At 38.4% G+C, this 12608-nt stretch overlaps 1 protein-coding gene across 1 annotated transcript in view; it reads left to right on the top strand.

The window, feature by feature from the left end:
• The first annotated feature begins 252 nt into the window (after positions 1 to 252).
• COL11A1 (collagen type XI alpha 1 chain) overlaps positions 253 to 12608 on the top strand; it is a 199027-nt gene continuing 186671 nt past the window's right edge. The window contains exon 1 of the mRNA XM_045546650.1: positions 253 to 599. Within this exon, the coding sequence (XP_045402606.1) occupies positions 494 to 599 (106 nt within the window). The 5' untranslated portion in view covers positions 253 to 493. The remainder of the gene's footprint in view (positions 600 to 12608) is intronic.

The raw sequence follows: 12608 nt of genomic DNA, 5'->3' as shown, positions 1-12608 counted from the left end.
TCTCCGGCCGAGGCAGAGAGGGGGGCGGGCTCGGGGCCGCCCGGGCGGAGCGTGATTGGGTCCGACCCGCAGCCTGCTTGTCAGTTTCGCCCGGGAGGGGGGGGGCGGGGGGAGTGGGCGGGGGAGGGGGCTGCCCGGGGGCCCTCGTCCGGCCCACTGGCGGCATGCAGCCTTTAGGGGCACGCCGCGCTCTCCGCCTGTTGGCTGAAGCCCCTCATCCGCCTGCAGTCTGAAGGCAGGGCCCTGCGGAGCACGGATCGGAGGGTCCCGGCCGGCGGGGCCCACCGAGAGGGAGAGGAGGGGGCGACAGACAGGAAGGAAGGAAACCATCAAATTCAAAAGAAAAAAGCCCCTTGACTTTTTTCCCCACCCCCTCGCCCTCCCCAATGGCTGCGTAGCGAACATCCCCGGCGACACCTTGGAAGGGACGACGTTGGTCTGCAGTCGCAATTTCGTGGGTTGAGTTCACGGTTGTTGAGCGCGGGGCTCGGAGATGGAGCCTTGGTCCTCTAGGTGGAAGACGAGACGGTGGCTCTGGGATTTCACCCTAACAACCCTCGCGTTGACTTTCCTCTTCCAAGCTAGAGAGGTCAGAGGAGGTAAGAAAAAAAAAGCGGATTTGGGGTGGTGGGAGGTTGCCGTCGGTCTTTCTCCTTCTGCGCCCCTCCCCCTCTTTACCCTTCCTCCCCGCCCCCCCAAGGGGAAAAAAAAATTCCCTTAAATAAAATCCAGATTGTAGCTGCTACCAGGTTGGAAGTGGAAACTGGAGAGAGACAGAGAGAGATGGATGTAGGCGGGACAATAGTGGGGGAGGAGGTAGGTAGCAGGAAAAAAAAAAGATCTGTCAGGCACAGAGCCTGCTGAAAATGCCCACTTTTCAGCCTCTTTGAAAAGAGGAAAATGTTACCTCGAACGCAAGGGCAGTTGTACAGAGCTTTTGTTTGGGGAACAGTCCTCAGGCTGCCCTTTGAACACATCTTCTGGTTTCTCCTGGTTCTAACTAATGGGAATATCTTTTTAAGGGTGAGCCGAGGAGAAAATATAGAGAAAGGGTATAAAATGTACCTTGATAAACTTCTTTGTCTGGAACAAAGTGAGAAACAGGCCGTTTTACTTTGGGGGATATAAGAGAAACCAGGGGGATGAATCTAGACGATTAAGAACACTTTGTGTGTGTGTGTGTGCGCGGGGGGACGGTGGAGGTGGGGGTGGCTTTTTAAGCAATTTTAAGTGGACAGAAATTGGCAGATTATTAGGAACGCGTTCAAGGTAGGGGGGACACCTTCCCGTGCATTTGAGTCCCCTCCTCCCCTCTATGAGTCGCTCCCCCTGCCCCGTTTCTTCTTGCAGGTTGGTCGTGCCGGTCACTTGGAGATTGATGAAAGTCGCGGAGCAAATGGGGTGGGGGGGGAGGCAATGGGAGGGGAGGGGGGGGGAGGCAATGGGAGGGGAGGGGAGGGGAGGGGAGGGGGCGTGGGGCGAGGAGGGAGGAGAGAGGTAAGGAACGTTCCTACGTGGCACCACCAAATAGTCAATGACCAGACCTGCTGGGAAGTCTGCAGCCCTGTCAGTACCCGGGGGTGGGGTGGACGGGGAGCGACTGCCCTGCACCCCTGCGTCCCCTCCCTCCTCTCCGCCCGCCGGTCCCCGGGAAGGCGTCTGGCCCGGGCGGCCCGTGTGGGGCCGTGGACCCGGCCGGCAGGCGACCGCCCGTGGGGTCCGGGGAGCCCGTGCGACCTGGAGCGAAGGGCGGAGAGAAGCTGGGGGCTAGGAAGGAGGGTGGGGACGACGGGCTGGGGGTGGGGGGCAAACAGTTGTCAATCCCGCAGGCGCCGGCGGTAGCAGAAACCCGAGACCGGCCCCGGGTCTCGATGCCAAGGTCTGGGTTCTCTGGTGGGAGCTCGTCCTCCCCGAAGCCGGACCCTGCCACCAGGTGTGTGTCCCTTCCCCTCGCTCATGGCTCTCGCCGTCCCGAGCAGCAGGCAGCGCCGGCTTATGCCCCCGGGCGACTGTCCCTGTTGGGCACAGTCCGAGCTTCATCAGGGCCGTATCTGAATTTTGAAATGAGTTGCGTTACTGACGTTGAGTCATCCACTTTCACATTTGCAAGGATAAATGAGAAAGTCTTTGAAAGTGGGTCCATCAAAAAGTTTGCATTTTACCTTTGGTACCTGGGCACCGGTTGGATTGCTCAATTCTGCCAGCAGTTCTGCCCTCTGCTGGTTTTCTTTATTATTTGGCGTTCAGGCTTCTGCCATAGTGCATGCCATAGTTAATGTCCCTCTAACTACAGTGACACTGGAAAAAGACACTTGATGAAGGAAGCAGGGATATACCATTTCTTTTTCAGCATGTCACACACACACACACACACACAGACAAGAGTATTGTAATGGCGGCTAATTTATTTAAAAATAGAGAAACTGAGATTTCCTTTTTTAGTGACAGAGGAAATATAAGCTCAAGGGACACCATTGTATGAATTCGGGGATTATTTCACTGAAGATATTTATGTTTCTTTTCTATATTGGACCTTTCTGTAAAGCTCTAAGAATATAAAAAATCAAATTTCTACATTTCTAATGCATAATGTTCTATTTTCAATCTAACTACGTACTTGAAACACTTTTAAATAAACATTTCAGTACCACATCAAAAAAATGGAAAAATAACTTTGCCTATTGTTATAAAGCCAAGTGATGTGAGAAATAGCAAAGTGTCAGGATCAGATGTTGTTGGGTTTCTGCTTGCTTTTTCTGATGAAAAGTTTTGAAAGTCATGCGATAGTTTAGGTATGCGTATTGTAAGATTTGGGTATTTGTTTTATCAAGTTGCTTTGGTGCTTATTGCTTACTGGGAGGCCACATATTTATTTAAACCTACTTTTGTAGACATTCTTGTCTCCTAATAAACTTCAAAAAGGAAACAATAGTGTATTAATGCTTAAAACAAGAACACTGGCTTTCAAGGTGTGAATCACCACATGAGAGAAAAATAAACCCAGTGTCAAGTCTAATACTAGCCTTTAGATTTGTAGTTGAAGTAATGAGTGGTATATTATACCAGTTTCTAAATAAAGGTATTATCTCTCAGCATGATATTATGCTGTTGATTTCACTGAGATGCAGTGGTATGATTTGGTTGCTAAACCCAAAGATAATTTAAGATAGAGCCTATTTTCATATAAAATTAAAACATTAAAGCCTTAAAAAGTTCAGGGTTAATAATAAAGTTAGACTCTAAAGAATATAATACAGAGAACGGTTCTTGGATGTGAATGGATTAAGGATTTATGCCAACACATAGTCATATTTTACTTTGAAAATTCAAACTATAACTTGGAAATATTTACCATACTTTTAAAAAAATTTCAACTTTTACTATGATTTAGAATAAAACGTTTAGGTGTAATTTTTACAAATATTTAATTACATTAACCTTCAATATTATGTTTTGTATATTTGCAATGGTTAACATAAATGATTTACCTCAGGAATTTATGGGTTTTTGTTTGTTTGTTTGGCAGTTAGTCCATTATACATGGGACCTGGGATTTACCTGGAATACATTGTGACTACATTATGATCCTGTTAAGAGAGATGGTTTTATAAAAGGGTTTTTAGTAACAGTTTAAGTAAAAGTTAGCAATAATTGAATACTAAGAAAAATAGTATCCAATTGAATTGTCCTTTTATTAATTAAAATGATATTCAGCCTTTGCCAGTTAAGCCAATATTGTGTCTTGCAAATTGTTGATCGGTTTTGGGAGGCACTTTGTAAGCTAGTCAGCAATCTGTAGGAAGCCCTGCAGGAGTGTTGTTTTGAGTGCCCGGGATCAGCAGGTGAAATGGTGCTGGCTTCCAGAGTATGTGCTAATCCAACCTTGCAAAGAGATCAAATCTATCCCTGTGGTCATTTAATCAGAAATCAGTTAAAAGATCAGATATGCCTCTGATAACAAATGCAGTGTTTGCTAAGATTATTAATACTGTGTCTTTCTGTTTTTTACATTAAAAATTGACAAAGTCTGTAGTAGGGAAACAATGAAGAATAATAGATTGCTCATGAGAAACACCTTCCTGTGGGCTTTGTACACACAGCCTCAGTTTAGGGGACACATATAGTCAGTTTACTATAGATTCTTTCACTTAGTTGCCTATTAGTTTTGAAATTAGGCTTATTAATATCTTAAAGTGATAATTTGCTACTTTATAAAAGTTACTCTCTAAGAGGTATCTGCATAGTTTTAAACAAAATTATGAAGTTGCAAAATGAGAAATGTATTTACATAGATAGTTTGATTGCTTATAAATGAATTACATATTTTAGATTCTATCTCTCTCTCAATTTGTGACTGAAATAGAAGGACCACATTGGTGTACAAGTTAATCAATAAAGTACAGTGAGTCATAGATCACCTCTTTTCAAATTTTTGTGTTGGATTTCTATCTGACAAAAATGAGTAAATAGTCACCTTTCTAAAAATATTATTTCTGAAATAAATTCTCTTCACTCTGGTTAATTTATTGAGTCGCTGCCTATTTAATGAGCAAAGACTCAAATCAAGCTTAGTAGAGAGTGTGTAATAAAAAGCTGAGTTTTTAAAAGAAAAAAGATGTTAAGATGAATTTTCTTAAAAGAGAATGCTAGTGCTAAAGATGATAGAAATTGCTAATCGATCCTTCTCATTTAGTAAATGAGGAAACAGCTGAACACTCTCATAAAGACATAATAATATCCTTAGGGTATTCATGATTTTTCTGAGTGAGACTATAATAGTGATTAAAAAATCTTTAAATAATAGAAGTCTGAGACTTGATGAGATTACCAGATAGTACTTAAATGTGTATATACTGAAGTTTAGATTAGTGAGAAGGCAGATTAAGTGAAAATGCTTGATTTAAAGAAAATTGGATAACAGGGTTATAGAATGCATTTAAGAAATTTTTAGTGTCATAAATTTAGAGAAAGGTAATTTTTGATCATTTTTATACATAATTATGCGATTCTGTAAGATTATCTGCATCAGAGTAGAAAGCATAAAAATTTCCTTTTTTTTTTATACATTTGTTGTTGGATTAAGAACATACTTTTGTATTCTCTGTAAGGTTGTTAATGGAAGACCAGGGTCAACTTTGAATTTTTAAGAAGCTAAGAATATTATATATTTATTTCAAATAAGGAAAATAATGACAAATTTCTGATATTTTTATGTAAATTTAATTGATTGGTTGATATATGTCATATATAATATTGTTTTTATTAGTAAGTCAGGTAATCATTATGACACACTTCATGTGTGTTTGTTTAAGAATCTTTTTCCAAGTAAGTGGCAAACTTGAGGAAAAACAAAAGAGAACTTGCAAATTCTAATTAAAGTTGTTATTTTGGATTGTCAAAGCATCTGAGACTACATAAATACTTTTTCCTTCAGGAATAAATGGACAGCTAATTTATAGAAAATGCTCAATGTTAATGGATTACCATGATATCTGTTGTGCTGTCAACAACCGTGACAAATTTTATTACCACATGTGAAATAGTGAGGATGTAAGGGAGGAAGAATTCAATTTTATATCTCAACATTTATTTCTAGAAGTCCAGTCTTCAAGTGTACTATTTCTACCAAGTTAAGAGTCTTTCTACCTTTAGGGAAAAGCAATACATGTTCTTAGGGTCCTGCAGATGATACCATGGAAGCATTTATCATTAATTTTTATACTTAGGATTAGCTCCAACAATTTATATAAGCATAGAGTTTTATAAATACTGTGCCATCTCTTATCATTTTGTGTAATTGTTAATGATTATGTTTAGGTATTTAAAAGCCAGTATTTTATTGGATCCTAAATAAATTTTTCTTTCCTCCCTACCTTTGGCGAAATAATTAAGGGCAATTGGTATAATTGTTAGGACTTCAAGGCAACTGCAAAACAGGGAATGAGAGCTGGTCTGCATTTCTCCTTTTACTCCTCCACTTCCCTCATTTAATACTCGGGAAATGTGACCTGAGCTAGGAGTGGTGAGAGGAAACCAAACTTTTTTTTTTTTTGACCACTGATGTTTTGTTCCTTAGCAAAGAAGAAAGAGACGTATACACAGATGTTATAAAGAGTTGCAATGTTCCCTAAATTCTCTCACTGAAGAATGCAATTTTCAGCATAATTTTTAATATACTCTAGTTTTAGACATTTTTTCTCTAATTTGTCTTGTAATTTAATTTAAAACCTGAAGGTTTTCTTTTTTTTTAATTTTAAACTACCTTCTATTAATATTAGAATGCATCTAATATATTTATTTCTCCTTTCAAAACTCTAAGTGATTTTATTTTTATAGGCAAGTATCTTTTTTTTTCTTCCTACTTCCAGATGTGTCAGAACTCAACATGAATAATATTAGCTCATAGAGAAGATGAAAGACAATTTTAAAGTGATTTAGTGAGTTATATCTATTTATCAGTTGCAGTCTCTGGCCTACTACTGAGTTGGCTAGTGGTTCTTTAGACATTGGCTGATCACCAGACCTACTGTTATCTGGTAAAATAAACTCTTTGCTTGCTGCGCATGGAATTAGAGACAGTGCTATTAATTTAGGAGAAAGAACTCAGAGAAAGGAAAGGTTATCATATTTCAGAGTAAGAGACCAGCTTAAATACGACTTGACAATTGAGAACTAAAACAAACCTGTGTAAAAGTGCTTTAGCACAATCAACTTTTGCAATTCCCTCAAACCTTCTTTTTTTTTTTTTTCTTAAAAAGCAATTCTTTCTTATTTTAACCAAATTTAATTGCTCTTGAATGGCCCTGTACTGTACAGGCAAATGAAGGTCCCTATTCATAGAACTTGAGCGCATAGAGTATCAGTGGAAGCTTCCTTCCTCTGTTTGACTGGTCAACTGACATCCGGGCTTAAAGGAGTGAACCTTAGACTGTGTGAGGTAGTTGGCTTTCCTTCCTCATACAGATTTGCACATAGGACTTCCTGAAAGGATGGCTGCCAGAAAGATCTGTAGTTGCAATCCTTGACAAGGCTAGTGAGAACTCTAGTGCACTTTCATGCTTGGTGCTTCTAGAGAGCTTTGCAGGAAAAGAAGAGCCATAAATGTTAAAGTGGCATCTTTTCTTTACTTCCCTCTTTGGACTGGAGTCTCACAGTGGAGCACTGCCTACTACTGGTGTCACTCTTCCTTTTGAATGCTAATGACTTTTGGCAGTACTTCACTGGCTTTGAGGATACATTTGTGGTCTAAATGGCTTAGCATGATGTAGAATGGCTTTCAGGATGTGGCCCCCTCTGTATGTCCAGGCTCATGACCAGCCGTTTCAAACCTCCTCAGCCCTCCTCCCATGTACCCTGCACTTCATGTTCAACCTCTTGCCTGTATTCTCACCTGTCGTTGAACGCTTTCCCTGGAATATCTGTTCTCTCCTCATTCATCTAACAAACACCTTCTCGTACTTCTTCATCTTTCAAAATTTAACTCAAATGTCACAGTTCCATAAAACGTTCTGTTAGATCTCCAGGCAGATATAATAGAGAGAGCTAATACTAAGTGCATGCTTAGTATGTACCAGGTTCTGTCGTAAGCACCTTTTATATAGAATCTTATTTCATTGTGATAATTGTCCTGGAAGTAAGCTGATATCGAAATACTTTTTATTCATGAGAAAACTGAAAAACAGAGAAATTAATTAATTACCTTGCCCAAAGTCACATAGCTAGTAAGTGTTAGACCCAGAGTTCGAACACAGACAATCTTGCTCCAGAGCCCTTGCTTTTGATTACTTGTTCATATTTACTTTCTTGGGTGTTCTAATGTATCTACAGAACCTTCTAGATTTGTGTTATGATTATGGTGCTCTGGGGCCTAACATTAATACACAAATCATTTAGCTGCACCACAGAAAGTATCACATCAATTGTGTGAAAAACTTGAGTGCTACCAAGGCCTGTATATACCAAATATAAAGAGGCCCTGGCCACGGGTGATGTTATAATTCAGGTGGCTCTTCGATTACACTGAAGTTCAATGATGGAAGCCACATCACTCTTACCATGTTAGGGACAAGCCTAAGCTTCAGTGGTGGTGGGGCACTTAAAGGAGAGTTGCTGGATGCCATCAAATATTACTTTGGTTCCTTTGACTAATTTAAGGAGAAGTTGACAGATGTATCCATTGGCGTTCAAGGTTTCAATTGGGGTTGTCTTGATTTCATTAAGTAACAAGGACCCTGACAGATCACTGCTAGTTCTAATTAGGGTCCATTGCAAGGAACATTGGGTCTGATTCCACTTTTGGGGACTGATGTACGGGAGTTTCAGTATAAAAATGTCAGACCTGATTACCTAAAAGCTATTTGGAATGTACTCAACTGGGAGAATGTTATTAGAAGGCACGTGGTTTGCAAAAAAATAAAACATCATCATTATTTTAAGAAGTACTCATGTACATGTCAGTCTTCCTCTAGGTCTAGGAAATGCTAGGAAGGTAATAACTGTAATCTAGTTTTATTTGTGTTCCCAGTGTCTACCATGGTGCCAGAATGCACAGTATCTGATGTAGTCACTATTTTGATGATCAGTTATCTTCTGCTTTTACCCAGCAGACTGGAACAAGATAAAAATAGAGCTAACTTGGGATGGTGTGAAATGAAAGTTTGAGGACCTCCTCGTATCATGTTGTTAGTAGTGATTAGCTCCCCCTGCCCCTTTTTAACTTACTCTAAATGTAAAAAAGTTGGAGTTTAGCTTTTTCATCTGGAAAACAGTTTTGCATGTTCTCTCCAAAGATGCCTCTGAATTATATTACCTCTCAAATTGTGTTCTACTTTAAGATAGGAAGTGGTATTTTTGTTTTGACAGAAGCATAAATCATTGTTTCACTTTCCTGTTGCTGAGCAAGAAGGGCAAATTTAATCTAAGAATTATAATCTGTTAAAAGTGATAATTGGAAATATTCCTGTCACGTATTCATTTATTGAACTTTTTATATCAATTTTCTGTGCTATTGGGGATTAATTGTCTGACTTTTCTTGACAACTATAGAAGTATTGGCTTGTCTATGTATATATGTATTGCTATATGATTATTTTAATAAACTCATTCTTTGTTAGAAAGCAATTTGTATGTTATGTATATTAGTGTTATTATATTATGAAGTATCATCTTCAAATGAGAAGTGTATAAGGCTTCGAGTGCTTAATGAGATTAATAGAGAGCAGAATTTGTAGAATTGTTTTGAACAAAGTTATATAGTTTTATATTTTATTCCTATCCATTGTATATTTTAGTCACACTAAAATCACTAGGACAGGTGTCTTTATTGTTTTATTCAGTGTGTCCAGAGCATCTAGAACAGAGCCCATCACAGACTAGGCATTTGAAAAATCGTTGTTGAATGAAGTGAGGGTGTTGGTGACAGCTCTAATGACTTGTCAATAACCTAACAGTCTGACATGTGATATGTGGTTATGCTTATCTGTTACTGTCAATGACTACAGAAGTATCTTGAACCTATTTCTGCTGATATTATTGTGATTTCCTGAAAATATCAGTCTCTGTTTTACCCAGAGGCCAAGCTATGACCTCTACCCTAAGCACTCTGCCACTCTGCTAAACATTGTTTTTTATTCAGAATTTATATATTATCTCCTTTAGAAATATGTCTCTTCAACCATGAAGACTGGGGCAGTTGGTTTTGCATAACATCCTAAAGCACACTGTGCTTACAAACTGAAATATTTGTCATAAAATATTTTTGATGCTATAATGAAAGTAGGACAAACAGTTTTTTAAAGTTATACTTCATATGGAGTTATGGTCATCATAGACTTGTAAAATATATAAGTAAATAATCTTTCTATTTTATAAGAGAGTACATGAAGCAAATGTGTCTATGTATTTATCAAATTTGCTGTAAGACAAAGTAGTAACTTAGCATTTCTAAACCTTAGGTGAGGTTATCACCCAAATCATAGCATCTTTTAGAACAAGAATTGCAAATAGTGATTTTCATTTCTGAGGATTAATATATTGGACCATGATCTCTATTTTGATTATTTGAGAGGACAAATTGTTTATTGTTATTTTTTTAAGTCTTAAAGTTTTCTTTGGATGGAAGTTATATCAAATAGAGTTTTAAAGTGATCATGTCATTAATTAACTGTAGTTTTGAATAACATTGGTAGGCTGTCAACTTCTAAAATTTTATTTCTAGCCTAGAGTTCTCCTGAACTCCAGACCTGCATACTTGACTGCCTATTTGAAGATTCCTAAGACATTTATTAAGTCATCTCAAATTTAGTATGCCCCAAACTGAATGGCAGAACTTTCCTCCTGAATACTGTTCCTTGCACAGTCTTCTTCATCTCACTTGATGGCAACAAAATCAATCATGATGTTGAAGCCAAAAACCTCGGAGTCAGCTTTGATTGCTTTTCTCTCCTACCCCATATGCAACCTATCAGCAACTCCTGTCTGTTCTACCTTCAGAATATGTTCAGAATCTGCCCCAGTACTTCATTTCTCAGTCCAAGAGAGCAACATTTGACATCTGGAGGATTGCATCTTATTCCACTCCAGTGCTCCTGTAGTCTGTTCTCAACATACCAGCCCCAGTGGTCTGAAAAAATAAGTTGAATGGGAAATCTCTTCACCTTCCTCTCAAGTTTGTTGTGGACCTAAAAGTGCTCTAAAAAGTTAAAGCCATAAAAAGTAAGTTGGTTCACATCACCCTTCTCCTCTTAACCTTCCAATGGTTTTCCATTTCATTTGGAATAAAATCCAACCTCCTTGAAGATCCCGCACGACCTATACAATCTGCTTTCAATATACCCTACCTTTACTTTTCTGACTTCATATCTTATATCCTTCCTAGTCCCTTTGCTGGAGAGATATTTGTCTCTGTGCATTTCCTTCAACATTCTGGGCCAACTATTGTTCTTTGCACTTGTTGTTCCTTTTGCTTAGAATCATATTCTGAAAAAAGATCAGGATAGAGGAGCTGCCTTTGACTTTCCAGACTTTGCTCAAATATCATTTTCTTATTAAAGCCTTTCCTGTTCTTTTTCTTTAATATTATAATCCGTGCCTCTGCAACCCTTCCTGTACTCTTTTCATGATTTATTTTTCTCCTTAGCACTAATAAAATAGTGCAAATAGAAAATAATGATGTGTTTAAAGATACAGATTTTGTTTTAATGCTTTATATAAAAATGTAGAATTAGATAAGTTTGGAGAATTAGATAATTATTTAAGCTTTCAGATGTTAGCAGCATCTAGGCCAGATGTATTCAATAATTCCCATAATTTTTCATTTCATTTTACCTATTTGCACATAGTTGATATGTCCACCAAATCCCACATAATAAAGCATTTTTCTTATTTGATGGACACTATGGATATTGATCCAGATGTTCTAGCAGATTATACCTGTGTAGGAATGGTAATGGGAGTTTACACTTTGTTTCACTAGTTTAAGAGAGCAATGGTGATGGTTATCTAGACAGTAAATGGGAGATATTCCCAGCTGCAGAACTAAAAAGCAATTATAGAATAGATATTGTCAAGGAAATGTATAAATATGTTAATATTCAAAGAAAATTTATTTATTGTTCGTAATCAAGGCTAAATTCAGGATCCTTAATTTTATGTACATTTGTGCCTTGAACAAGGTGAGGGTTATAGGAGCCAACCACACACACAAATGAAAATCTGTGTATAACTTTTGACCACCCAAAAACTTAACTACTAATAGCCTACTGTTGACTGGAAGCTTTACTGATAACATAAAGTTGATTAACACATATTTTGTATGTTATATGTATATGTACTATATTCTTATAATAAAGTAAGCTAGAGAGCAGAAAATGTTATTAAGAAGTCAAAAGGAAGAGAAAATATATTTACTATTCCATTCATTCAGTAGAAGTGGATCATCATAAAAGTCTTCATCTTCACGATCTTTATGTCCAGTAGGCTGAGGAAGAGAAGGGAGAGGAGGGGTTGGTCTTCTTGTCTCAGAGGTGGCAGAGGAGGAAGAGGTAGAGGAGGTGGAAGGGGAGGCAGACACAGTTAGTGTAATGTTATGGAAATGCATCCTAATTTCTGTCTGATGTTTTTTGCTTTTTTGTCTTTCTAAAAATGTTTCTATATGGTATCAATTCTTTTTCCCCTGTTTTCTTTAATTTCAGTGCTCATATTATAGAAAGGCATATGTTGTAAAAGAAGTCAAAAGCATATTGAATAATCAGAACCCTTCTGCCATATTCTCTAAAGTCAATTTGTGTTCTCACATTGCTTCTTTTATGTCTTCTTCCTCATCTTCGGGCACTGGTGCGGAAGCATTCATCTCCATCCATTTGTTTTCTGTTAATTCTTGTGGTATGGTGTCTGTTAGCTCGTGAATTTCTTCAAAATCCATATCTTGAAACCCTTCATCCCCCACCTTGTTTGCCATATTAGCAATCTTTTTCATGATTTCCTTTCTGTCATAAAACTTGAGAATTCGTGCACAGTATCTGGACACAGTTTTCTCTGGCAGAAATTGATTGTTTCAGGCTTGATGGCTTTCATGTCTTTTTCTGGCATCTTCAATGGTGTAATCCTTC

Source organism: Lemur catta, chromosome 3 (genome assembly GCF_020740605.2).
Source record: "Lemur catta isolate mLemCat1 chromosome 3, mLemCat1.pri, whole genome shotgun sequence".
NCBI lineage: Eukaryota > Metazoa > Chordata > Mammalia > Primates > Lemuridae > Lemur > Lemur catta.
This window is presented reverse-complemented; position numbering and strand designations above follow the sequence as displayed.